Source organism: Metopolophium dirhodum, chromosome 7 (assembly GCF_019925205.1).
Source record: "Metopolophium dirhodum isolate CAU chromosome 7, ASM1992520v1, whole genome shotgun sequence".
NCBI classification, from domain to species: Eukaryota; Metazoa; Arthropoda; class Insecta; order Hemiptera; family Aphididae; genus Metopolophium; species Metopolophium dirhodum.
Window position 1 is genome coordinate 11,284,667 of NC_083566.1, and position 25,915 is coordinate 11,310,581.

At 28.2% G+C, this 25,915-nt stretch overlaps 1 protein-coding gene across 1 annotated transcript in view; it reads left to right on the forward strand.

Moving 5' to 3' along the window:
* The first annotated feature begins 3,807 nt into the window (after window positions 1-3,807).
* The window catches only part of LOC132948242 (protein nervous wreck), a 31,636-nt gene continuing 9,528 nt past the window's right edge, over window positions 3,808-25,915 (forward strand). The window contains exons 1-10 of the mRNA XM_061018636.1: window positions 3,808-4,837; window positions 11,859-11,956; window positions 12,465-12,510; window positions 12,612-12,697; window positions 22,709-22,853; window positions 23,545-23,681; window positions 24,422-24,485; window positions 24,656-24,784; window positions 25,309-25,431; window positions 25,508-25,759. Of these exons, the coding sequence (XP_060874619.1) occupies window positions 4,817-4,837; window positions 11,859-11,956; window positions 12,465-12,510; window positions 12,612-12,697; window positions 22,709-22,853; window positions 23,545-23,681; window positions 24,422-24,485; window positions 24,656-24,784; window positions 25,309-25,431; window positions 25,508-25,759 (1,101 nt within the window). The 5' untranslated portion in view covers window positions 3,808-4,816. The remainder of the gene's footprint in view (window positions 4,838-11,858; window positions 11,957-12,464; window positions 12,511-12,611; window positions 12,698-22,708; window positions 22,854-23,544; window positions 23,682-24,421; window positions 24,486-24,655; window positions 24,785-25,308; window positions 25,432-25,507; window positions 25,760-25,915) is intronic.

Here is a 25,915-nt window from a genome sequence, read left to right on the forward strand (position 1 = left end):
AAATTAAGTTAATGAAAATTAAATTTTAAAAAGTTAAAATTAACTTAACTTTAACTTTTTAACTCGTTTATGCCCAGGCTTGCGAATAATATACTATTATAGGTACATTAATAATAATAATATAAATTATTATATTAGTAGGTAGGTAGTAGGTAGGTACTAAAGACCTGTAAGGGCCGTGCCGGCCCGGCCCGTAGTGACATTGGACCGGGCCGAGCCTTTGAAATAAAATAAAGGGTTGGACCGGGCTTTTAAAGTCTTGGAATTTTATTCCGGACCGGGCCTGGGCTTTTTTTTTGTAAAATTTTTCGGGCTGGGCCGGGCTGGACTTCGAATAATAAATCACTAAATCAGGGGTTGGACCGGGCTTTTTAATGATTTTTCTTCGACAATAAATAATCACAATTTAAAATAATAAATAATAATGATAAAACCGATGTTGGTACAGATATAGAGTATACTCTATGGATAAATACTAGATAGTAGATACAATCGCAATGAATATAATAATATATTGATTGGTGGGTATAATAATGCTATTTATATACCATAATAATATTATATTTTTTTTCACAATATTTTTTAGATCGGGCTGGTCTTGAGGATAAAATGTATGGACTGGACACTGGACCGGGCTTTTTACGAGCTTAGCATAAAACCGACGTTGGCACAAATAGATACAATCACAATTAATGTAATAATATCTTCATTAGTGTGTATAATAAAGTTATTTAAAGATAAAATAGAAACGGTCATTTGGAATATTTATAAAAAAATGCATTTCGTTTGACTGAAGAATACAAATTGCCAGTTGCTACAGCCTACAACAACAGTCTACGGTACTATTGCTAGTGCACCCACAGTACCTTAAGAAAAAATGTCGGGCCGGGCCTGGGCTCTTTTTACACAAAGTGTTTTGGACCGGGCATTTTTTTGGGCGAACGTTGAACGGAAAATGTTGTTAAATGGAAGTTCGTTATTTGAAGAATTTCAAAGCCTCTGTAGAAAATGGAATTCCTTAGGAAATGTTAAAGAACACGGGAAACCTACTAACGGAGTGTATATATTTGCAGTTGATAAAAGATATTTGGGAAAAATAGGTAATACCTGAAGATGGGAAAACGTCAATTTTATTATGTCTTATTTACGAAAAGGGTGGTTAACAAATGTCCAATAATTACAGAGCCATAGTGGTAATCGTTACTCTTCAATGACACCTGCAAAATATTGTCAAATTGCATGTTAGATAGGTATGGACACAGGCCAAGGGTCAAGGACTACCAGACAGGCTTTCAACGAATAACTAAATTGTCAGATTAAGACTTATTTTACAAAAGATTCGGGAATACATTAAAGAAGTATAAATGTTATTTATTGATTTTAAAAACGCATACGACTGCATCCATCGTGAATCTGTATTGTGTATAGGTACTTGAGCAATTTTATCTCCTTCTAAAATTAATCAACTTCATAACAGCAAGCATTATGCATACGGAAATAAAGGTACCTACCGGTAAGAAATTCCTTGTCAGGGAACAACAGAATAAAGACAAATTGATGCGTTATCGCTGATTTTACATTAGCACTAAAATATGTGGTTTAAAGCTGTAGCTTTGAACAAGGAGGAATACAATTAGACGAGATAAAGTTTGGAATTCTTGCGTACGCAAATTTATTGTTATTAATGGAAAATAAAGAAGTGCTCATTGAACAAATCCAAGGATTAATTAAGGAAGCAAAATAAGTTGAATTGGAAATAAATGTGAAAAAAAGAGTACTTACATTATAGATAGCTCATACGGCGCTTCAATAATAATATTAATAATAATAATATATATTTTTGCAAACTAACATCAACATAATTTCATTAACATAATATAAGTTATAACATTAAACCTAACCTAACCATTTCAGCTGGAAATCAATATGTAGTCCAAGATATTTAATCAATTCTACTCTTTTAATATTTAGACATGTATACAATATTTCTATAATTATTTTTCAGTCAAAGGGTACTATGTAAAGATTTTGTCAGAAGACGTACACACTTATTTGGAAATGGGTGCATAGAAATTTAACAAAGTGCAGGAGTTCAAGTACCTAGCTAAGTACAATTATAACTCAGGGCCTTAATGTGAAACTGTATAGTGTATATGGAACTCTTATTTGGCCTGGGGTGATGTATGTATGGAAAACATGGATGCTTCATAAGGTACAACAGAATAACCTTTAAAAAAAAAAAAAAATCGGAGGACGATTTTTGACGCGTAGGTAGATGAAAATACAGAAGAGTGGGGAGGGTCAGAAATAATGAGGAGAATAAGGAACTTTATCTAAAATCCAATATAGTTGGTGTATGAAATAAGAAAGAGGCATCTCTCTTAGGCTGGATACGCGTGGTGAAAAGAATGTTTGCGTATACACATAACACATGGTACAATGTGGTAGGTACTCCAAAATGAGACTAAATATTAATAGGATGACCTAGGTTAAGGTGAACTGGATACGGATTAGCGAATCTTAGCTATGGATAGGGAAAGACAGTGTGGTGTATTATGTTGGTCATTATGGTCTTAGATCAGAGGTATTTAAACTTTTTCATACCGTGGCTCCTTTGTGCGTTCACAACATTTTTACTGCTCCCAAAATATTATGAAAAAATTGAAACAATACGGATACAATTTGGCTAATTTAATAACAGTGACTTTAGTACTAGAAATAAAACTTCAAATAGCCGCGTAATGTGTTTCATTATAGTTTCCATAATCGCATTATAGTATCCATGATATAGATTGTATTTATATTAATTATTATACATGACCAACATTAATAGTTTTGGTTTCCGGTGCTTTGACGTGGCTCCCTGCGCCAACTCTCGCGACGCCCCTGGGAGTCGCGACTTAAAGTTTGGATACCTCTGGTCTAGACTTTTAAAACGAAAATTACAAAGAAAGAAGAAGAATGTTATTAGTTACTATATCTTATAATTATTGATAGATTACTAAGTATATCTATATTAGTTTATATTATTAAGATCAGTTTATGTTATATAGATTTATAAGTTATAAAATTAAAATAAGCATAATTCAATAATACATATATTATCGTAACTTATAGTTTCTTAAATGTTTGGGGAAAAAGTGTAAGCACTGAGTTGAAAGTTGAAACATGCTTAATTTTGATAATAGATAAAAATGGCATGCCCCTTCCACACAGACACTTGATCAAGTATCCGTCCGAGGGTAGTGGCGTTATGCATAACGGAATGTTCTTGAGTAATCATATCTAATATTATTTAAATTGATAGCGAGTAATACATATTATATAAACCTATACCTACCTAATTTATTATTACAGATAAATAAATGCGCAGACTGTATAGTGTATTATATATAGCCTATAGTCAGAAATTCTGAGGGTCATATTTATAGTCGATGCTTAAGCTATACTTATGACGAGACTTTGGATAAAGAAAAGAAAAAGTATTACTTAAATTAAGGTTGGTCGAGACCTACCGGCTACCTATTAAGCATTGCTTTTAGTTATTATCACAGATTTTTTTTTTAATTATCAAAATTATCTTAAGCAATACTTATTCTCAAGCATTGACTACGAATTCGGCCCGGGTCTTTCTCTTTTTCAGTGTATATATTATAGCGTAAGTATATCGTGCGCACACCAGCGCTTCATTGCGTTTTTAGCGCATAAATAGTAGTCCGGCCAAGCCTCGAAAAAAAAAAAATATTACGACACACACTCACACACACACACACACACACACCCACAAGCGTATAATATTATCATCATTATAATATGAACTCGGTCGAGCCGGCCAGCCGCGTCGCCGCCGCCGCCGTCACGGGACCGATCGATAACGCGCCGCCGCGGCCCGCGAATACAATACAACACGCGCGTATTATGTGAGGCCTATACGCTCACGTATATTACGGACGATCACCGCGATCGGGACGCGATACTTTCGATCGCGAGTGTCACGCCGTGTATAACACGATCTCCGTAAAATACCCTGTGGATCGTTGTTCAAATAATATCGATGAACATTTGTCCGTCGGCCGTCGCGCCCTCAAACCGCGTTTTGGATTATGATTTTTCTATTTTCCAAGCGAGCGACGACGATCTTGTCTCGACAGTAATATCATTATTGTATCGTGCCTATATAGATCCGACGACGAGAAATATCATATCAGTGTAATAATATAATACGACCACCGGCGATAAAGGTGGCGGGTCGGGTAAGGGTTGGCGCGGTCGTACACCGAGAGTTCGCGCCGTGGGCGCAAGCGCGAAAGGTCCGTCGTCGAGTGGCGGTACAGTCGTCGGTAGCGCTTGTATATAGGTTTTACGCGTATAGCGCGCGGGCTGTTGTGCGATCGCGCGATTCACGGCCTACACGGGCACACGGGAACGGTGGAGGAGAAGGAGGACCGCGATTCGGCAAAATAGATCGGCACCGAAAACGGGAACAGGAGCAATAATATTATTGTACCAGAAAAATCATAGTTAATACGGACAGAGCGATTCGATCGCGTCCGCATAGGTATATACGCGATAAAACAACAACAACAACAACAACAATAATAATAATAGTATTTATCATCCCCCAAAGCGCGCATTCCGCGTAGTATATTATTATATGATATCTATATAGTGGCACATAATAATAACTAAAAAGTAATAACAACATCATACGCGTTATGTGTGCGTGACGGTCACATAACGACACGACAACGGATATCGTACAGCGTAGATCGCTGGATCGCTGGATCGCTGGATCGTCATCATCGCCGTCGTCGAGATGCAACCTCCTCCCAGGAAGGTAAGACATAATTTTATAATCTGATAATAATATTACGATAGTTGACGTGTGACCATTACGGAATAAAAAACAAAAAAAGAACAAAAAATCCCTATGAAAAGTTCATCCCGTTTGGCGCGGCCGAAAAAAATGAATCATTCAATTTCTCCATCCGACTTTTCTATACCTACTACATAATAATATTATTGTTTTAAGTAGGTACTGGGTACATAGGTCGTAGGTATCTATGTCGAATAGTAGGTATTCAAGAGTTCGGTTTCGGTTTTTATGGGTTCCTTTCGTCCCAACCGGTTTTGCCGGACGATTTTAAGATATTCGAAAAATTATTTATTTATTTCGATTTACACGGCCTCTTCCGGCGCAACATAATTCGATGGTGGCGACGTCGCGTATTGATGAATTACTGAACCAGTCATACGCAGTGACCGTGGTATAAGTATATAGGTGTTATCCCGTCGTGTTGGGGTTATCATAACTCAAATTCGCTTCCACAGGCGTCGACTGCCTCGGGGGTCGTCCGGCAAATGATAAATATAAATAAAATAGAAGCTACACACTGTGTTAACCCCGACCGTGGTCGATAACACAATCTGTCAATCGCGGCGCGTTCGTCTTCACACGTCGATAAAGTAAAAATGCGTTTAGTCCAATAACGCCAGCTATAATAGTAGCTATACGCCTACAATCGACACAGTTCATCGTGTATAGGTGAATTCCACTGAAGTTCACCACTATTTTTTACTCTTGATAATGAATTTATTCAATCGTGTGAGTTTTGGAAGTTCTATTGTATTTAAAGATCATAATCTGGAGTGTCCCCTCCTTAAAATATTGTTTTTTCCAAGTTTATTATTTTAGTAAATTGTGAAGGAGATGCCTTATTAAATGCTTTATGTATAAAATATATATATTTATTCTATACATCGAACGATTAGTTATTGAATTATAAAGTACTTAAAGGTAGTAGTAAATTATAATAGGTTAGGAAGATTTGGGGATCACAGTGGCGTACTAATAATGGTTGGCCCCAGAAGGGAATAACCCTCCGTCCGCCGAAATGTTGGAAATTTTTTTTGGAAATGTCTTAGTTTTAGTTTGATAGTCATTATGTCATTATATTTATTCCTTGGCATATACAATTTAATAATTCAGAGACCAAACTGTTTATAACAATATTTACAGTTGGCGCTCGTTTGAAATATCAGTTTAGAATCAGCCACAGAATTTCTATTTCTCAACTGGTCTAAAAATCTAAATATTTAATACGACTACCTTTAACTACCTATTCTAAAATTCAGAATTTAAATAAATTCATTATTAATGGGTAAAGGTGGCGTAAATGTTTCGTGAACCCCTCAGTAGTATATAATATCATATAGGCACACGTGCCGACGTATTATTCAATCAATAATTTCCATCTTTGATTGTTTTTTCGCATTGTTTTAAGTTTGTTCAGCGGAATGAGTCTGGAATCGGGATTAAGGTCTTTGTAAAGATAAAAAAAACAGTCGTCATCAATTAACATTTATAATATTGATGAAGCTCTTGTTAAATATTAATGTTCATCAAACTGGATAATAGTCGTGACCTTTAATCATGATAACCATTCAAATTTTAAACTAGTTTCTTATATTATTTTTTGATTTTATCGACGAATGTACAACTCGCTGTGACCATCACGACACATATTTATGCAACAATCGATATCACTGTGTTACTATTATTATAGAAATAATAACTTCACACCTATAATATACACCTACTTTTTTTAGATTCTGAGCGGAACGATGAATGTATTTATTTTACAATGATGTGTGTTTTTTTTTTGTGTCTGTCATCACGGTTTGTGGCAGTAAAACTGCTTCGATTTTCCTTAACAGTGTCTTGTTTTATGGGAAAGTGAATCTAGTTGGTGCATTCAGGAGGTCAAGTTTTAAAATTCTCAATAGTTTTCAAAGACGCCGGAAAAAACAACATAAAAATTAAGGAAAAACGGGAATTTTTACGCAAAATTGATTTTTACAAACTCGACTTTGGTTTTTGGTGTAACTTTAAAACAAATGACCGTAGGTACATGAAATGTTGGCTGAATGTTTATATTAGCATTTTCTATACACCATAACATTTTCCAAATATTTTGACTTATTTAGAGCTGTTTACGGACATTTTCAGTTTCTATTTTTTTTAGTTTTTTTTTCTATAAATATCAATAAAATTTTATCTGTTGGGTAAAAAAGCTTGAAAATTTAATGCAAGACTCCTACAGTATTGTTACAATTACATTTGAAAAATATTAAAAATTCTTGGTCACAGTCTCTTTTTATAAGCATTTAAAGTTCAAATCTTGACAAAATACGGAAAAATCGTGAAAATTATGTAATTATTTTGAGTTGAGAATTCATAAAAATTTTTATTTTTAAATCTAAGATTTGAAAATATAATACAAGATCCTTCATAAATTTGTCTACCTTTATCGAAAAAAAAAATGTGTAAGAGCAAATAAAATAAAATTTTTATGATAATTTGAAGTTCATATTTTTACAATATTGGATATTCACTCAATATCTCATGTAGTGATTTTAATATTTTGTTGTAATTCAAAAACGAATAACTATTGATACATTAAAATTTCACTGAATGTTTATATTTTCATTTTCTATAGACCATACAATTTTTAAAATATTTCTACTCTTTTTGAGCTGTTTACGGACATTGTCAGTTTTTTAATTTTTTTGGTTTTTTTTTTCCATAAATATCAATAAAATGTTATTTGTTGGGTAAAAATGTATGCATGAAAATTTAATATAAGGCTGATATATTGCTTAAATGGCAGTTGAAAAATATTAAAAATACATGGGCACAATTTTTTTTTATAAGTATTTAAGGTAGGAATTTATCAAATTTAAAATGTAATTATTATTTTGTAGTTAAAAATGTATAAAATGTTCAACTTTTATACAGCTAAGGTTTAAAAATTTAAAACAATGTTCCACCTAAATAGGTTATATATAAATTACTTTATTCACAATAATATCGTCAAATATACTTGGTAATATCATAGGCTGACTGACCGTTTTCGCTCGGATTCGTTTTTCTTATACAATGATATTATATCATTGAATTCAAATTTAATATACCATCCATTAAACAGTGACCCACTTGTAACCTACTATACAGCAAAACGACACCCACTTGCCCACCTACTGTACAGCAGAGTGACATCCACTTGCCCACTTTTTTTTTTACTGAAAATAGAATATACATATTTCATTATTTAGAATGTGTATTATTCACATTATTATTTTATAATATTATGCAAGTTTGTTGAAAATAAATCCAAGATAGAAGGATTCCTTCTGCAGAAAGAATGAAGGAAATGTCCACGGACATTATATACTTAAAAGATGATGCATTATTATTATATATTTTGTATGAAATTGAAATGTTTAAAAAAACATAGGTCTCTATGGTGTTGTAATGTATAGTCGTATAGATGAATGTGAAATTGTATAATATTGTATTATTTTCATTTCAGTTAATACGCTTAATAAATACTGATGCTGCGTTACCGTGCATTTTATTGATTTCGCACTTTCAACATACATATACTCGTACATATGAAATTACGCCATTACGGGTGTAAATACTTGACTTGTAATAATTAATAACTAATAATATTATATATACAAAATAACTGTTTCCGACAACTTACCGTTCAACATTTGAATTTGCTATAATTCATAACTTATAGAAAAACAAATTATTGTTTTTATTTTTATATATGATGAGAATTTTGTTCAGTGATAGTTTCTGTTTAATGTTTAGAGTTTCAATACTTAAGTAAAAATTTATGCTGAAAATAATTTACATTATACAGATATAATTAGTTAGATGAGTAGGTAAACTGATAATGAATTATCCGAATAATTGGTTTTGAAAATAGTTCAAATTACATAATGTTATCTGATACTGCTTTATTAGAAAGCGGTGCTCGTAAATAGGTAGGTACAAAACAAATAAAATGGTTCAAATAACATACCTATCAGAACTATAATTTATTTTTGATTACCTATACATTTTTACTATACTTTAATTGGGTGGAAACAAAAATACGAGATCTCTACGAGATTAAAATACCTACTGATTTTACTTGATCTACTTGTGATTACAGAATATTTGAAAAATAATTGTGAATCATGGTTCTTGTTGAAAAATTGTATAGTAAAAAAATTCCACCATTATACAAAATTTTCTAAGAAAATAACGTAGAACAGAAAAAAAAAGCGTGTAAGTGGGCTCTGCCGTACAGTATATAGGTTACAAGTGGGTCACCAACTGTAATGGATGGTGATAACTTTGAATTCAATAATATAATATCATTGTATATGAAAAACGATTCTGAACGGAGACGTTTTGTCAGACTAGGATATTTTATATAATATTTATATTGTTATTATTAATACGGTAGCCGGTAAGTCGAATTAATATTATTTGCATATTATTATACTTCAATATTTGTGTATAATAATAATTTTCAATCCTTAGTTATAAAAGTTGAACATTTCATACATTTTTAACTACAAAATCTTTCTTAAATTTGATACATTCTGTCAAAATTTGAACTTTAAATGCTCACATAAAAAAAAATAGTGACTATGTATTTTTAATATTTTTCAACTGTCATGGTAACAATATATTAAGAGCCTTGTATTAAATTTTCAAGCTTTTTGCCCTAACGAATAAAATTTTATTGATATTCATAGTAAAAAAATAAATGAAAAAAATTGGAAACTGAAAATGTCCGTAAACAGCTCAAAACAAGTTAAAATACTAATTTTATGGTTTATAGAAAATGCTAATATAAACATTCAGTGAACATTTCATGTACCTTCCATCATTTATTTTGGACGGAGTTACACCAAAAACTAAAATTGACTTTATCCAACATTTTGCTTAAATATTTCTGTTTTCCTTAATTTTAGATTCTGATCGAAGCGATGAAGGTATTGATTTTACAATGATATGTGTTTTTAAAATTTTTATATTATTTTTATTATTTTTTTTTGTGTCTGTTTGATTTCCTTCAACATATATCTTTTCTGAGAGGAAAGTGAATCTAGTTAGTACTTTGGGAAGTCAAAAGTCAAATATTCCTAATAGTTTTTGAAATCGCAGGGAAAAGAAAAAAAATTAAGGAAAAATGGCAATTTTTACGCAAAATTGGTTTTCAACAAATTCGATTTTGGTTTTTGGTATAACTCTAAAACAAATGACCGTAGATAGATTAAATTTGCACTGGTTGTTTATATTAGCATTTTCTATACACGATAAAGTTTTTGATTTGTTTTGAACTGTTTACGGACATTTTCAGTTTTCAATTTTTTTAGTTTTTTTTTCTATGAATGTCAATAAAATTTTATTTGTTAGGTAAAAGACTTGAACATTTAATACAATAGGCTCTTAATATATCGCTACACTGACATTTAAAAAATATTAAAAATCCGATCACAATTTTTTTTTATAAGCATTTAAAGATCAAATTTTGACAAAAGGCGTAAAAATCATAAATATGTGCAAATTATTTTGAATTAGTAATTTCTAAAAATTTTTATTTTTAAATCTAAAATTTTAAATTGTAATACAAATTTTCTTATAAAGTTATCTACCTTTATCAAAAAAAAAAAAAAAATGTCTATAAGAAAATCGAATTAAATTTTCATGAGTGTTTGAAGTTCAAATTTGTACAACATTACTGGATATTCACTCGATTTCGCATGTAGCGATTTTCTTATTTTGTTGTAATTCAATTGATGTTTATTATATCAATTTCTATACTTTATAAAATTCTGAAAATATTTTGACTTGTTATGAGCTGTTTACGGACAATTTCAAATTTAAATTTTTTTAGTTTTTTTTTCTATAAAAATCAATACATTTTTATTTGTTAGGCCAAAAAGCGTCAATATTTAATACAAGGCTCGTGATATATTGCTTAAATAGCAGTTGAAAAATATTAAAAATACGTAGGCACAATTTTTTTTATAAGCATTTAAAATTTGATTTTTAACAACATTTATCAAATTTAAAATTTAAATATGATATTGTAATTAAAAATCTATAAAAATTTCAAATTTTATAGCTGAGGATTGAAAATGTACAACAAGGTTCCACGTAGGTATGTTATTCTGTAACCAAAAAATTTCAAAAACATAAAAACAGAGCTTTTTTTATAGTTATCTTATGTTCAAATTTGGAGGAAATTACATATTAATTAACCAATAGAATAACGATTTTAGTTATTTTGTTTGTAATTTTATGATATTAATTCAACTTACCGGCAACCGTATTAATAATAAGTAATAACAATATAAATATAATATAAAATACCTACTTACAAACCGTCGCCGCTCAGAATTGTTTTTGATATACAATGACGTATTATATCATTGAATTCAAATTTAATGCCATCCATTATACAGTGACCCACTTGTAACCTACTGTACAGCAGAGCGACATCTACTTACCCACCTTTTTTTATGTATTTCCCAGCACTTTTGAAAGGTATTGGGAATTTTAATGTTTGATCTCCCGAAGCACCAACAAGATTCACTCTCCCATCGAACAAGATACTGTTGAAGAAAATCAAAGCAGTTTTACTGCCCCAAAAGGTGATGACAGACATAAAAAAAAAATTAATTAATAAATTAAAACACTCATCATTGTAAATTCAACACATTCATCGCTCTGCTCAGAATCTAAAATAATAACAATAGGTAGTATAAAGATTTTATATACGAAACAATATAAATATAAACAAAATTAGTGATTTCAGTTTAAAATACAGTTATAATAAGTGTTTACATAATTTAATTAATAAACCTATAAGAATTCATTATTTTTATTTTACAGATTTTAAATAATAATATTTTATGATTAAAACGCATAAAGATTTTGTGGTTTTTCATAAATAATGTCTGTATTATGTTTTGTATTTAATTGCTGTGTTTTAATTTTGTTTAAGGGAAATTATGTTAAGTTTTTGAAAAATCTTCATTCGGAACAAATAGCAAAATTACTTTTAAAAAACCAAAACGAATGCGATTTGTTGGAGGACATAAGGTAAATAATTTTAGTGTCTTATTAAGTATAGTTTAGTATACAAATTAAAAAAATAATCATTGTTGTAACTTGCAGTGTTTTTGTATAATTAGCATAGAATAAATTATACCCCCCGGGCATGGCAGATACCTACGGGTGCCCAATCAAAAATCTGCCAAACCTAACACACGTGTTCCTCCCCCTACCGACAACACTAAAATACAAAAACCCAACCAGGCTAATAACCTCAGCTGTTGAAGCCTTACTCTTAAAAAAAAAAAAAAAAAATAAATAAATTATAGATTGTGCTTGTTCAATACTTATATTGTTGCTTTGATATAAACTTATTTGTATATTTTATTCATGTACCGCTAGTACGCGATTATGTAAATATGTAAATTGTATACGTTTTCAAAAGTTTAAATTAATTTTATTAAATGAGCAATCTTCACACCATTTTTATTTACTGAATTATTCATCACCGATTTACTATCACCGACCATTTTACATTTTTTTATTTTTATTTTAGGAGTTTTTTGATCAAAAAATCTTCCATAGAGAAATCATATTCCGATGTAAGTATTAACTGATTATGTCAAACAATGACAATCTCAAATAATATAACGTAAGGGCTATAATCACGATTAAGTAAATATTTATGTAATTATTTTTATAGGCATTACTTAAAATATCTGTTGCTTTTTTGAACAAGAAAATTGCTAATATACCGGACATAAAGACTGAAGGCAGTGAAGAAAAATGGTAAGCATATTTTACTGTAGTATATTTACTGTACTGTATAGATACTGAAATAGGTAACACATTTTGAAGCAATAGTTTTTTAATTTTAACTTATAAACATTCGAAGTATAGTTAAGTGATGTGAAGTGACATGGAATTTTAAACACAATTTATACGTAGGTATAGTAGTTACGTATTATAATTTATTATATGCAGACCATTATTTGATGAATATCCACTAAGTTGGACACTCTATTCTCCCTTAAATATAGTAGAAAACCAAAACCTCCCAATACCCAGTCACTAACACCCCACCTCCTCTGTTAGCGAGAGCATTACATACGTAAAATAATCGATGGTAAAATACATCTTAATTGTGCAGGTGTTTTGTAACCGTTGTTAAAAAAATATAGGGTTTTCAGCATAGGCGCAAATTGGGAGGGGGCTTGGGGGGGATAAGCCCTGGACTGCGCTTTCCTCACCCTCCATCTATCTGAATCTGTAATGTAAATTGTGTGAGTGAGATAGAAACTGTTGGGGCAATCATGAAAGAAATAATAATTATATTTCATTCATGCCATGAAATTATTGCAATTTATAGATTATAAAACTGATAAGTAGTGATAACTATCATTGATATTTGATAATGTCATAAATAATATCAAGGAATAATTTGAGTATTCAATTATTTCCCCCATGTTTGCCCCCAACTGTTTTTTCTCTCTCATCAATGTCGGTTTCATGATTTCTCTATCTAAGCGCAGAGTCCATTTATTTATATGTCTATGGTATACGTATACGTTATACATACCGCGTAATAAAAAGAAATGTCCACTCCCTTCCATGAATATATTTTGAATTACAACCAGATTGGTACAGGAATTAACAAAAATAAAATTGGCCCACAATTACCGATTTTTTCTTTTTTATTTTTAGTAAAAAAAATGTTTCGACAATTATGTCATTTATGTATTAACCACTATTCCATTTCACGTTTGGCCTTAAATAGTAAAGTGATAGATTCAGTACCAAGTCATAATTCATAAACCAATTTAATATAATATAATATATAATATTTTATTATTTTCATAGTTAAATACAGCGATGTAATGCATAACCATAACGTCCAACAAATTAATTAATATTATTATTATGTCATAGAGTTCACTTTTTAAACATCTGACTTTTAATGGTAGATATGCTATAAAGGTCACATAACTATGAGAAAAAACCGTTTGTTAGCTGACCAATCCCCCTGGCTCAGCCACTGAATGCGTATTACATAAGTATTAATTAGCAACTTATTTATAATTCAATAAGTTAAATTTGAAATCTTATTATTAAATAATTCAGAGTCTGAAGAAATGCTATATAATATAACTGGTTTTGCGAAAATAGTCCGGTATACTGAGTAGAGGACAAAGACTTTCTCATTTTTATATTTTAAATATAATATTGTGTACCTATTATATGATGTGAGTGCAATCACGTATAGTACACCAAAACAAATAAGTAAACTATACAACTATTAATTAATTATTTTTTTTTTGGAGGGGTTGTGAACCCCCAAAATCTACTCTGTATTATATATTAAACAACAATTTGTTTCATATACACGCGCGCTATAATATATTATAATATTGCAGTTATTAGATTATTTAAATGTGATAAAAATGATAGAAAATAAACATTTTTACTTAATATTATTTTATTATTTTAAAATGTATAGAAATACATATTGAATAATAAACACCACTTTGATATGTAATTAATCTTTTATTAAAAATCTTTTAAATCTAACATTTTTTTAATATAAAAAAATATATTTTTTAAAAACATTATTATTGAAATGTTTTAATATTTATTAAACGTGTAAAAAACATTTCATTGTTACTTGGGATAATAGTTTAAAGTATTAGTAATAGCTGCATGGTATTACCTGAGTTGAAGAAAGCGTAAGAAGATACTTATATATTAAAATGTTAATTGTTGATAAGCATCACTATAAAGCGTATAAGTGGATACTTCATTAAAACGTTTAAGTAGCGAATAGCACAGTTCTTACACACTTAGTTTTCTTTACAAGATTTTTCGTAAATGTTTGTATCAGCAATATCGATAATATCTTTGAGGTTTTCATTGTTATTAAAACTATAATCGTATATACCTATAGGTACATGAATCGGGATATAGTTTTTTTAAATTAATTTTAACTCAAAGCAAAATGTTATAATTCTGAATGAAAAATTATGCAATATCCATAGTAATATCTTTGTTAAATAATTTTGAAATCTATTAAAACTATAAATGAGTAGATGAAAAACATGCTAAATCTAAATATATTTGGTTATCTTTTTTTAAAATCATCCTTACGTGCTACGTGCTTCCAACAACATTATCCATCACAGTATTTTATATTTTGATTAGAATCTATATTTTTTAATTCGATTAATTATTGTATCATCTTTAGTTAATTTGATGAATCAATATTTATTTTAAATGTTTATACAAATTATACGATATGAATTTTATTTCAGTAAATCTTTAGTAGGTAGAAACACCAGAAAAATGAAATGAGAACATTGTTCAAATCAATATTTTAAAGATTTTTTTTTTCAATATAGTTTATAGACGCTTGCATTAAAATTACAGTATAAAATGTTTTATTTTTTAATACTAAAATAAAAAAAGGTGGGTAAGTGGATGTCACTCTGCTGTACAGTAGGTTACAAGTGGGTCACTGTAATGGATGGTGTTAAAATTGAATTCAATGATACAATATCATTGTATAAGAAAAACGATTCTGAGCGAAAACGGTCAGTCAGCCAATGATATTACTAAGTATATTTGATGATATTATTGTGAATAAAGTAATTTATATATTTACTTATTTACGTGGAACCTTGTTTTCAATTTTCAATCCTTAGCGATAAAAGTTGAATATTTTATAAATTTTTAACGACAAAATAATTATAAAATTATAAATTTGATAAATTTTGTCAAAATTCCTACCTTAAATACTTATAAAAAAAAATTGTGCCTATGTATTTTTAATATTTAAACTTTCAACTGCTATTAGAATGATATATCAGGTGCCTTATATTAAATTTTCACGCGTTTTTACCCAACAAATAAAATTTAATTATAAATAATATTATTTAAAGATATTTATAGAAAAAAAAAACTAAAAAACTGACAATGTCCGTAAACAGCTCAAAAAGAGTCAAATTATTTTTAAAATTTTATCGTGTATAGAAAATGAAAATATAAACATTTAGTAAAATTTTCATGTATTTACAGTCATACGTTTATTAATTACAACAAAATAAGAAAATCGTTACATGAGAAATCGAGTGAATATCAAATGTTGTAAAAATATAAATTTCAAACGCTCATAAAAATTTAATTTGACTTTATTGTAGACATTTTTTTTTTTGATAAAGGTAGACAAACTTATGGATAATCTTGTATTACATTTTCAAATCTTAGATTTAAAAAGAAAAATTTTTATGAATTCTCAACTCAAAATAATTTGCTAATTTTCGTGATTTTTCCGTATTTTGTCAAAATTTGAACTTTAAATGCTTATAAATATTAACTGTGACTAAGGATTTTTAATTTTTTTCATCTGCCTTTGAAACAATAACCTAGGAGCCTTCTATTAAATGTTCAAGCTTTTTTTACCCAACAGATAAAATTTTATTGATATTTATAGAAAAAAAAAAACTAAAAAAAATGAAAACTGAAAATATCTGTAAACAGCTCAAAATAAATCAAAATATTTGGAAAATGTTATGGTGTATAGAAAATGCTAATATAAACATTCAGTCAAAATTGCATATACCTATAGTCATTTGTTTTAGAGTTGCACCAAAAACCAAAATCGATTTTCTCAAAAACACATTTTGCGTAAAAATTCCCGTTTTTCCTTAATTTTTCTTTTGTTTTTCACGTCGCGTTTGAAAACTTAAAAAACTTAGAACTTGAGAACTTTTGACTTTTGACTCCCCCAAAGTACCAACTAGATTCATTTTCCTATCACAAAAGTTACTGTTGAAGAAAATCCAAGCACTTTTACTGTCCTAAAAAGTGATGACAGACACAAAAAAAAAAAAAACAAAAAAAAACACACATCATTGTAAAATCAATACATTTATCGCTTCGCTCAGAATCTAAAATATGATATTAAAAAGTCAAGTATTTTATTTTTTACAATTTTGAAAATATCAATATTTTTTTTGAGTAAATTAATTTGAATCTTAATAACTTTTTCCAAATTGTTTTTGGGTATTTTTAAATATAACTTATAATCTTAAATAATTTATTATCCATATAGTTTTTATAATATCAATAGTAATACTTCATAATCAATGGAAATACTTAAATGAATTACATGCGCAACACAAACAAGTGCTATTTAAATAAAAATTATCATACCAACATCACAATTTGCAACACAACCGGAACATAAAGAATATTTGATAAGGTTTGATGTTTTTTTCGATAGCGGTGACAATAATTTATCAGTTATTGTCATTGACTTATGGACTTATGGTATCCGATAGTTTCTAAAAAAATTGTGGATACATATATTCTATAATGATATTTGAATTATTTAAAAATGTAAATACGGCTACGTACAGGTTAAAAAGTAAATGTGATATGTTATTTAATTAACACAATGTAAATACTGTAATAAATTAGTCTTTATAGTCACACTTTATAATAATTTTGTAGTTCGTATTACCCACACCGAATTTTGTATTATACACGATGTGGCATATTACAGACAAAAATATAACCCAACTTTCTGACATAAAAAGTCTAATGATACCTGTGGCTATAATATAGGTACTTAATAAATATTATCATATAGTAAAATAAAAATAATAAGATTAACTAGTTAGTTATATATGAAGACGTGGGTGCAACAACCAGACATCTCCATTTTTATCAAAAATTGGTTTTTCATGGAATATTATTCATGGAAGAAATATCTATATTTTGGTACATAAATCAGAAAAATCTGTTGATTAGTTCCAAAGATATGGCAAAATTATTTTTTTCCCGCCATTGGTGATAAATGAGAAGACAAATTTTCTTTCGCTTGTCCTGAAAAATTGGTAAAAACGGAGAAGTCTGGTTGTTGCACCCACGTCTTCATATAAACTATAGTATCATGTGTTATGCATTTATAACTACTATATAATATAACTTGCGTAGTAGCTAGTCTTGTAAAGTATTCGAATACAAGTATTAAAATAGCATAAAGTTCTATATTGGAATCTTTTAAGAAAACTGAAAATCTAATAATTTTAAAATAGTTCCATAAATAATAGTTAATACCACTTTTTATTTTATTTTTTCCATTAAAATGTAATCAATATTAGTTGAAATATATCTGAATGCAGAATGAAATATGTGAACATGTATTTATCTCTAAATAGTCAAACATGTGATAGTAATTGATAAAATCTATGGCAAGTAGTAACATAAAAGGTACATATTATACTGATGAACAATATACATATTATATATTATATAGCATAAAATTAAAAAAAAAATACTTGTAATTATATTCAAATACTTTGTGAGTATTCGGAAAATACATTTTTATAATAGTATTTTAAAAATATTTTTAATACTTTTTTATTCGAATACTAGTATTAATATCTTAATACTTTTTCAAAAGTATTTTTTACAAGACTGGACTAGTTGCGTACAATATAAATTAATCAGTAACTATAGGTAGGTACCTATATTTTAACATAATATCAAATGAACAGGCAACATTGTTATTTATAAAATTATAAAAATGTATCAAACCTAAAAGAGTCGTTTGAATAAAATGTCTTGTTTGTAATATTAAATACATTATTATTAAATATTAGGTTATACGAACGTTTGTTATGTTAATATTAATATGTAGTTTAGCGATCATAAATAATCAGTACGTACTGAAAGGTAGCGCAACATTGGTTGATTATTATACCTTTTGTTAGACTTTAAACAGCTCGAATCGATCAACGTGACCCGCACGCGCATCGTCTGGTGGTCGTCGCCTTACAATAGTATCCCCATGGCCTTCCAACGGACAATGCGCTCTAAATAACTCAGTTGTAGTTAAAGTGTTTTACTCATTTAACACTAAAACGAAGTAGGAACCATGTGTAGTATTCTAATCGATTAGAAACCAACATGTATATTTGTTAGTAAAAAATACTCTTATTTTTACATTTTCCATGAGTGGAATTTTTCATTTCACTTTTATTTGCCAAAATTGCTTAATCAACTGTCTATTTGATTTAGATTAACTGTGCAATTAATATAATAATATATTGATTCGATAATTGGAAAAGAAATGACGCAAATTTTACAAACAAAATAAATTATCATCATAAGTCATAACTGTGACAAAAATATATTTGTTTTTATTTTTATGATAATAATATTATAATTTATAATACCACGATAAAGTATCAAATGATCTAACAACGCCATAGGAGCGGACAACTATGTAGCGAAGTAGCGCACTGGATAGAAAGAGATAGTAGGAAGTATATTACTATAGTCTATAATTACTATATTAAATTATAATAAAATAAATCTCAAAAGTTTAATAAGGCTATTAAATTCTTAACAATTTAATTTTTTCTTCGTAATATACGATAAAACGTTGCAATTCCTTTTACATTTTAATACGGTATAGAACCCGTTTAAGACGCTTTCCTAGGGACCAGTTAAAAATAGCGTCTTAAACGTGAAATCGTATTATACGGGTTGTATGTTGAACGTTGTCAAAAACACGGGACTCACGGGATTACACGGGGGTAATCGTCTAAAGACAACGCTACACAGATATTTGTAATCACTGATTACTAATCAGCATTCAGCACCATCTTACAAGTGCGTATCATACCTAATTTACGTTCAGCAGATCACGTTTATCGATCATTAGTTTAAATATTACAGTCGATCTATTATGAACATTTTATGGTAAGAAACATTATCTGTGTTTGTATGTGGGTTTTTACGATGATTCAATTTTTAAGTTAGTTATGAACATTTTTAATTTACGCTATATTATATACACATAACTTGCTAAAAAAATTAACCATCATAAAAAAACCCACCTACAAAAACAGTTAATGTTCTTACCAACAAGTTTCATAGTAGGTCGATTCGCTCTAATTTTTAAACTAATGGAGCTAAAGTGATCTGCTGAGCGTACATTTTCTATGTTACACCCTTGTAAGATGGAGACAAGAATTAATGACTGTATAGTGTCCTCTTAAGCGAGAATACCTTTTAAATAGATTGTACTGTACATAGAAGTGATAATTTTACATTTAACTACAATATTAGGTAATAAAATCATTCAGATAACTATTAATATTTTATACTTATATCACAAAAATATTAAATTTAATCTATTCTGTGCCTATATTACTAATTAATTTCAAAATAAAAAAATTATAATGATTTATTTTTCCGTATACCTGGCATAGTTTCTTGTTAAGTATAAACATTTATGCAGTAGTCGGAAGTTTCACTGTTCCTTTTAATACATTATTTCTTCACTGAAAATAATTGTATAAGATAATGATTTTTGTGATTTGACGTGCAGAAATGATTTGCGATTTGCTAACAACATTACAGTTGTACAATAAAACCAATAGAACCGGTTTTTAAATGCTACGATTAATAGTAATTAACTAATAAATACAATGTTGAGTGGAATATTAGACTTAAATATAATTATTGCGTTGATTGAAATTATTGAATTTCATCTAACGTCAGTGGCATCGCTATATAGACTCTTTGTATGCCGGGGGTGATGAATAATAAAATGTTCAAACTCAGTTTATATTATTTATATTATTAACATTAAAAATTATTTTAATTAATTACATTTAAATCTATCTAAATTAATATTTTTTTAACTTAAACTTAATTATATTTCATAGCTGTTTTGTAGTATCATCGTAGTAATATGCTGTACATTATATAGATTGTAAGAAATCGGATTTATTTAATACAATTTTTCAAAATAAAATTATTAGATATAATGCATCTTAAAAAATATTTTGTAAATAGAACATATAAATGAAAACAAAAGTAGGCGTGGGTGCTCTCAAAATATAAATAAAATTGTAATGGAGCTCCGTAGTCCCTTGCATACTTCAAAATTCGAGCAGTAATAATAATAATTTAACACTGGCTATTATTGAGTTGAGCGAAGCTAGACAAGTGTCAAAATAATTGACCTGCACTCGTCATGTACTTAGTAGGTACTTACTTCATATTTTATTTGAATAATATTCAATACATGGGATTTTTGCGGACAGTGGATCATGTTTGGTTAATAGTGTAGGTATATTCCGTCAACGCTTTGACGTATTATGTTTAATCCTCGTGTGGTGTATTTCTTCGGAAAATTTGAGGTAGCCGAGGTAGGTATTTAGAATTTCACATAGTCGTAACACATAGTTGAAATATTAGGCATAATTATCTATCTTAAGATTTTCAAAATAAAATACAGTTCAAATTTTAACAATCTTTCACGAACCCGCATGGTGAAATACATAAAATAAATGCATTTAGTTATCCATTCTATTAAAAAACTTAATAGTTAAATGTTTTATTCAGAAGTTCATGATAATCTACTACCTACCAATCTACCATAACCATGAACTATAATTACATTAGCTTAACATGCTAACTTATGAAACTAAATATTAAAATAACACAGGCAGTAGATATCTGCAAGTAGTAATATGCTGAACAATAACATTAAATTGTAAGGATATACCAGGACATTTAATAGAAAAAAAAGTACAAAAGTTTCATAGTAATTAATTACTGTATTGTTAAGTTTTATTTTCATTGGAGTTTAAAATTCAGTCTTTTTTTTATTTCAATTTTGTTATCAGAGAAAAAAGGTCAATTTTTTAAAAGTACAAATACATTTAACAATTAAATTGAAACTGTATGTTCTTTTCATAAAAGCTTTTCCGTCATACTCTATATAGACAATATCTTTAATTTTGGATAGTACCTAGATATTATATAATTTAATCATTTTTAAGTGAATAATTTTTTATTTAATTTTATACAATTATGTACGGCATAAAAAACAAAAAATACTATTAAACAGGTCTAATAATACAATTTATAATCATAGGTAATGTTGTTTTAACAAAAGTTGAAGTGTGACAGATTTTTAATAACTTTAAATTTAAAGATAAGTTATTCATGATTAATTTAGTAAAAGGACCAACATTTTAAAATGTCATTAACTACCTACTGTAACTATTTTGTGAATATTCTATTGTGTCATATTTTGTCCAAAATAATGAAATATTGTTTAAAATGTCAGAGCACTTCAATTCCATAAAAAGTTTTGATAAACTTAAAAATGTATTTTTTTACAACAAATTTATCAAAAACCTGAATTTTTTTTCGCAGTTTTACTTTTGTATTTATTAAAAGTATAATAGTATTATTAAAATGGATCTGTATCAAACTTTTTACTGGGCCCAAAATGTGTTGCAAATTAATAAAATTAATAATTACCTATTATAGAACTTAATTAGTCAATATGTTATAAACTTAGATTAAAAGTCAACAAAAATAGTGTTATTGATTAAATATAGTTTTTTTTTTTATAAAATATAATTAATATCTAAACACGGTTGGTTTCTATTAACTATGTACTTAACTATTTTCTAAAACGGCTAAAACTCATGATATTTCTACCTAGATGTGAATATCCAATGTTGAAGCTGTGAGTTGTTATTTATTTTTATTATTTTGAAATAACTTTTATGACGATATGATAAAAGGTGTGGGATATTCAAAACTGTAAAATACTCAACATAATCTATTTATGAAAAAAAGTTGAGTTTTATTTGTATTAAAATATTAAATTATAATATATTTATCGTAAAAACGGTTTGATTAATTATTCTTAAAGTTATCTAAATTAAGTGTGATTGAAAAAATTATGAATAAATCTTTACTTATTTTTAGGAATATGTGGAATGTGTGGCGAACAGTTCTTGAAGAAAACGAAACGGCTGCAAAAGCACGATTAGAAGCAATCGAAGTTTTACAAAACCAAATAAATGACGAGGCGAAAGCTCTTCGAGCGCATAAACTTCAGATTGCAAAAAAAGTAATTCATCAATATCATTTTTCCAGTTTTAAAAAAATATAGTCCACGATATTTTGTTATGCTTATAATGAATGTTTACTCTCTAAGATGAGTGTGATTCAAGAAACGGTTATTTATTAATTGCATGTCTTATAACTTATAAGTCTGGACTTCTATGCCGTTAAAATGTTTAGAATAATACTAATATTATAATGTGCCTACTAAATAAAATATTCCACCTTACATTTTATTAAAATATGAAAGAAAATATATAATTTAAATTGCAATAAAAGTTATGCAAGTATATAGGTACCTACTCTCAATCGAGAAAATGTATTTGCATGCAATCATTCATTGAAATAATTGTTGATCTTAAGCAAGTTATTATCAAAAGAATATGTGAAAATTAAATTTATAACACATTACGTATAAAACATTTTTTTAAAGTATGTGGACATTCTTATTTATGTATACATCTTAGTCAGACTTGGTACATTGTATATAGATCGTATATAGATGTAATTTTTAGAATAAATAAATTATAGTTTATTTTATGTAGGCGATCATGATATAATATCAATTAAATAACTAAATAAATAGTATGTACCTATGATTTCGATAATGGGTTTATATTAAAATGAATTATTTTTACTATTATTATTTTTATTATTCCAAGCTAAAATATTTATCATATATTATTATATAATTATAGTGTACAGATCATTTAGCATTGGTACAAAAAGAGCTTCATTCTTCCGTCCAAGATGTAGATAAAACGAAAAAGTTTTATTTCGACGAAGAACAAAGTGCTCATGAAGTGAGAGACAAGGCTAAGGATATAGAAGAAAAGTAAACTTTTAATTTATTGTTATATACTTATATACAAGTATAATATATTATTAAACTACTCTTTTATAAAATTAAATTGCTAGGCTCTGCAGGTCAAGATAAAATATGTAGAATTTAACATTGAATTTGACGTGGGTGCAAAATTGTAATTCTGTACTTAAAAATAGTTATTCGAAGGGTAAAAACGCTTAGAAAATGTTTAATTAAAGTGAGCATTCAAATTAATGAAATTCATTCGAAGTCTAAATTTTATTCATAGTATTAACCATAAAAATTCGTTATTTATTGTATTTTTTTAATTATCTTTTAGATTTTGAGCTGAGGAAGAAATGTATTGATCTTATAATGACATTAAAAAAAAAAAAAAAAATAAAGTATGTAATCGTTTTATCGAATAGAAGGAATATTCTGAAAGTTTCACGTAGTCAAACCAAACCTTCTGTAGATCGCCAGATTATAGCTTATACACAAAATACTTACCTAAGTATTATATACTGATTACTGATAGGTGAAATATGTGAAGAATGTTTTGTAATATTGTCGAAATAATTGAAAAAAAAACACACTAATAATGCATCGAATATTCTACAATTATTTTGAATGTAATTGAACTTTTTACGTTATCAATAATGACGAGTTTAATAAGAATAATAATTTAATAAACTGCTAAAGTTTGCTAACTCTAGTCTATGTGCGACACGGAAATACTTTTTAATTTAATTGGCTAATATTTTTCGCAGATTAAAGAAAAAAAAAGGATCGTTCTTCCAATCAATCACTTCTTTACAAAAGAACAGTGTGAAAGTAAATATTATAATAATTTTTAGTTTAATGTATTAAATAGTTATTATAATATTATAATAGTTTATAGTTGGAAGTTTGGAAACGATAGAAATATTATACTGAATATCAACTTTATATGATAATAATTTGTTTGGATTGTCAAATAGTATTAAAATGTTCGATCTTTTTAGGTGTCTTCCAGAAGAGAAGTTTTGGAAGAGAAATCTTCGGGAGCTAGAAACGATTATTTACTGAGTCTGGCAGCTGCAAATGCTCATCAGACACGATACTTTTTGGTTGACCTTCAAAATGTAATGAATGTGAGTATACAAATACATACTAATATATTATACATAACTTGATTAAAATACAATTCATAATAATATTATCTTTTAAAAAAATGTAAAAATATTATTTAATTGCAATTGTTACAATAAAGTTGCTTGATGATAATAGTTTTAAATTTTGAAGCACGCTTAAAACTTAATGCTTTTCTTCATATAATTATATTTAAGTTATGTGGTAATTTGATACTTTATAGTATATTATCACTTACTCATTTAATTTATTCATGTAAGTTTAAAGTAAATTCATTGTTTTGGGTTAGTTTGTAACTCATTTTCTCAAAACTAATTTGAATAAGTACCTAATAAATTATAATTGTATTCCAATAAATTTTTTTCTACGCAAAGAACTTTATGTAAAGTATTACAGTTTGCTTATAATCTAGTATCAACTATTACCTACCGAACCTATTGATTTTTTCGATATTTATTTAACTTGACTACTATTTGATTTTATATAAGCTTTTGTTATTAAAATTTTTTGAATTTACTGAATTTAGACTATGGAACACAATGTTTATGAAAAAGTACAAGAATATTTGGCATTACTTAGTAAAATCGAGCTCCTTACGTGTACTGTTGTTCATAATTCGTTTAAGAAAGTCAGAGATCAAGCGCAACAAGTTAGTACCTATATAGTATAATAATATATTTATATATATTATATTCTGTTCACAAAAATGTCATAAAAATGTTTAGTTGAGTCGAGAGTACAACATGCAATGTGTATACCTCTTCTATCCTGTGTTGAAGCAACATGTTCAATACCAATTCGAACCTTGTGACGGAGACGGTATAGATCACATTACAGCGGATCACGGTGGAGTGGTCACTATACTTAGCCAAGAAGCGAAAAGGTGGGCCACACGAATAATTAGAGAGACGAATAACATCAAAGAAAACACTAGAAAACTACAGGTCTTCCAAGCTCTCAAGGATTCTGGACAAAAGGTAAAATTAATTATGACGTTACGTCTATTGATTTATTATGTAATTACGTTTGTGGTTTGTTATATAATAAGACTGTTTTATTGATCGAAACACTCATTAGGTTTATAGCGTTGCGTTACATCTCAAACGCAAACAGTTTCCATCAAAATGTATGTG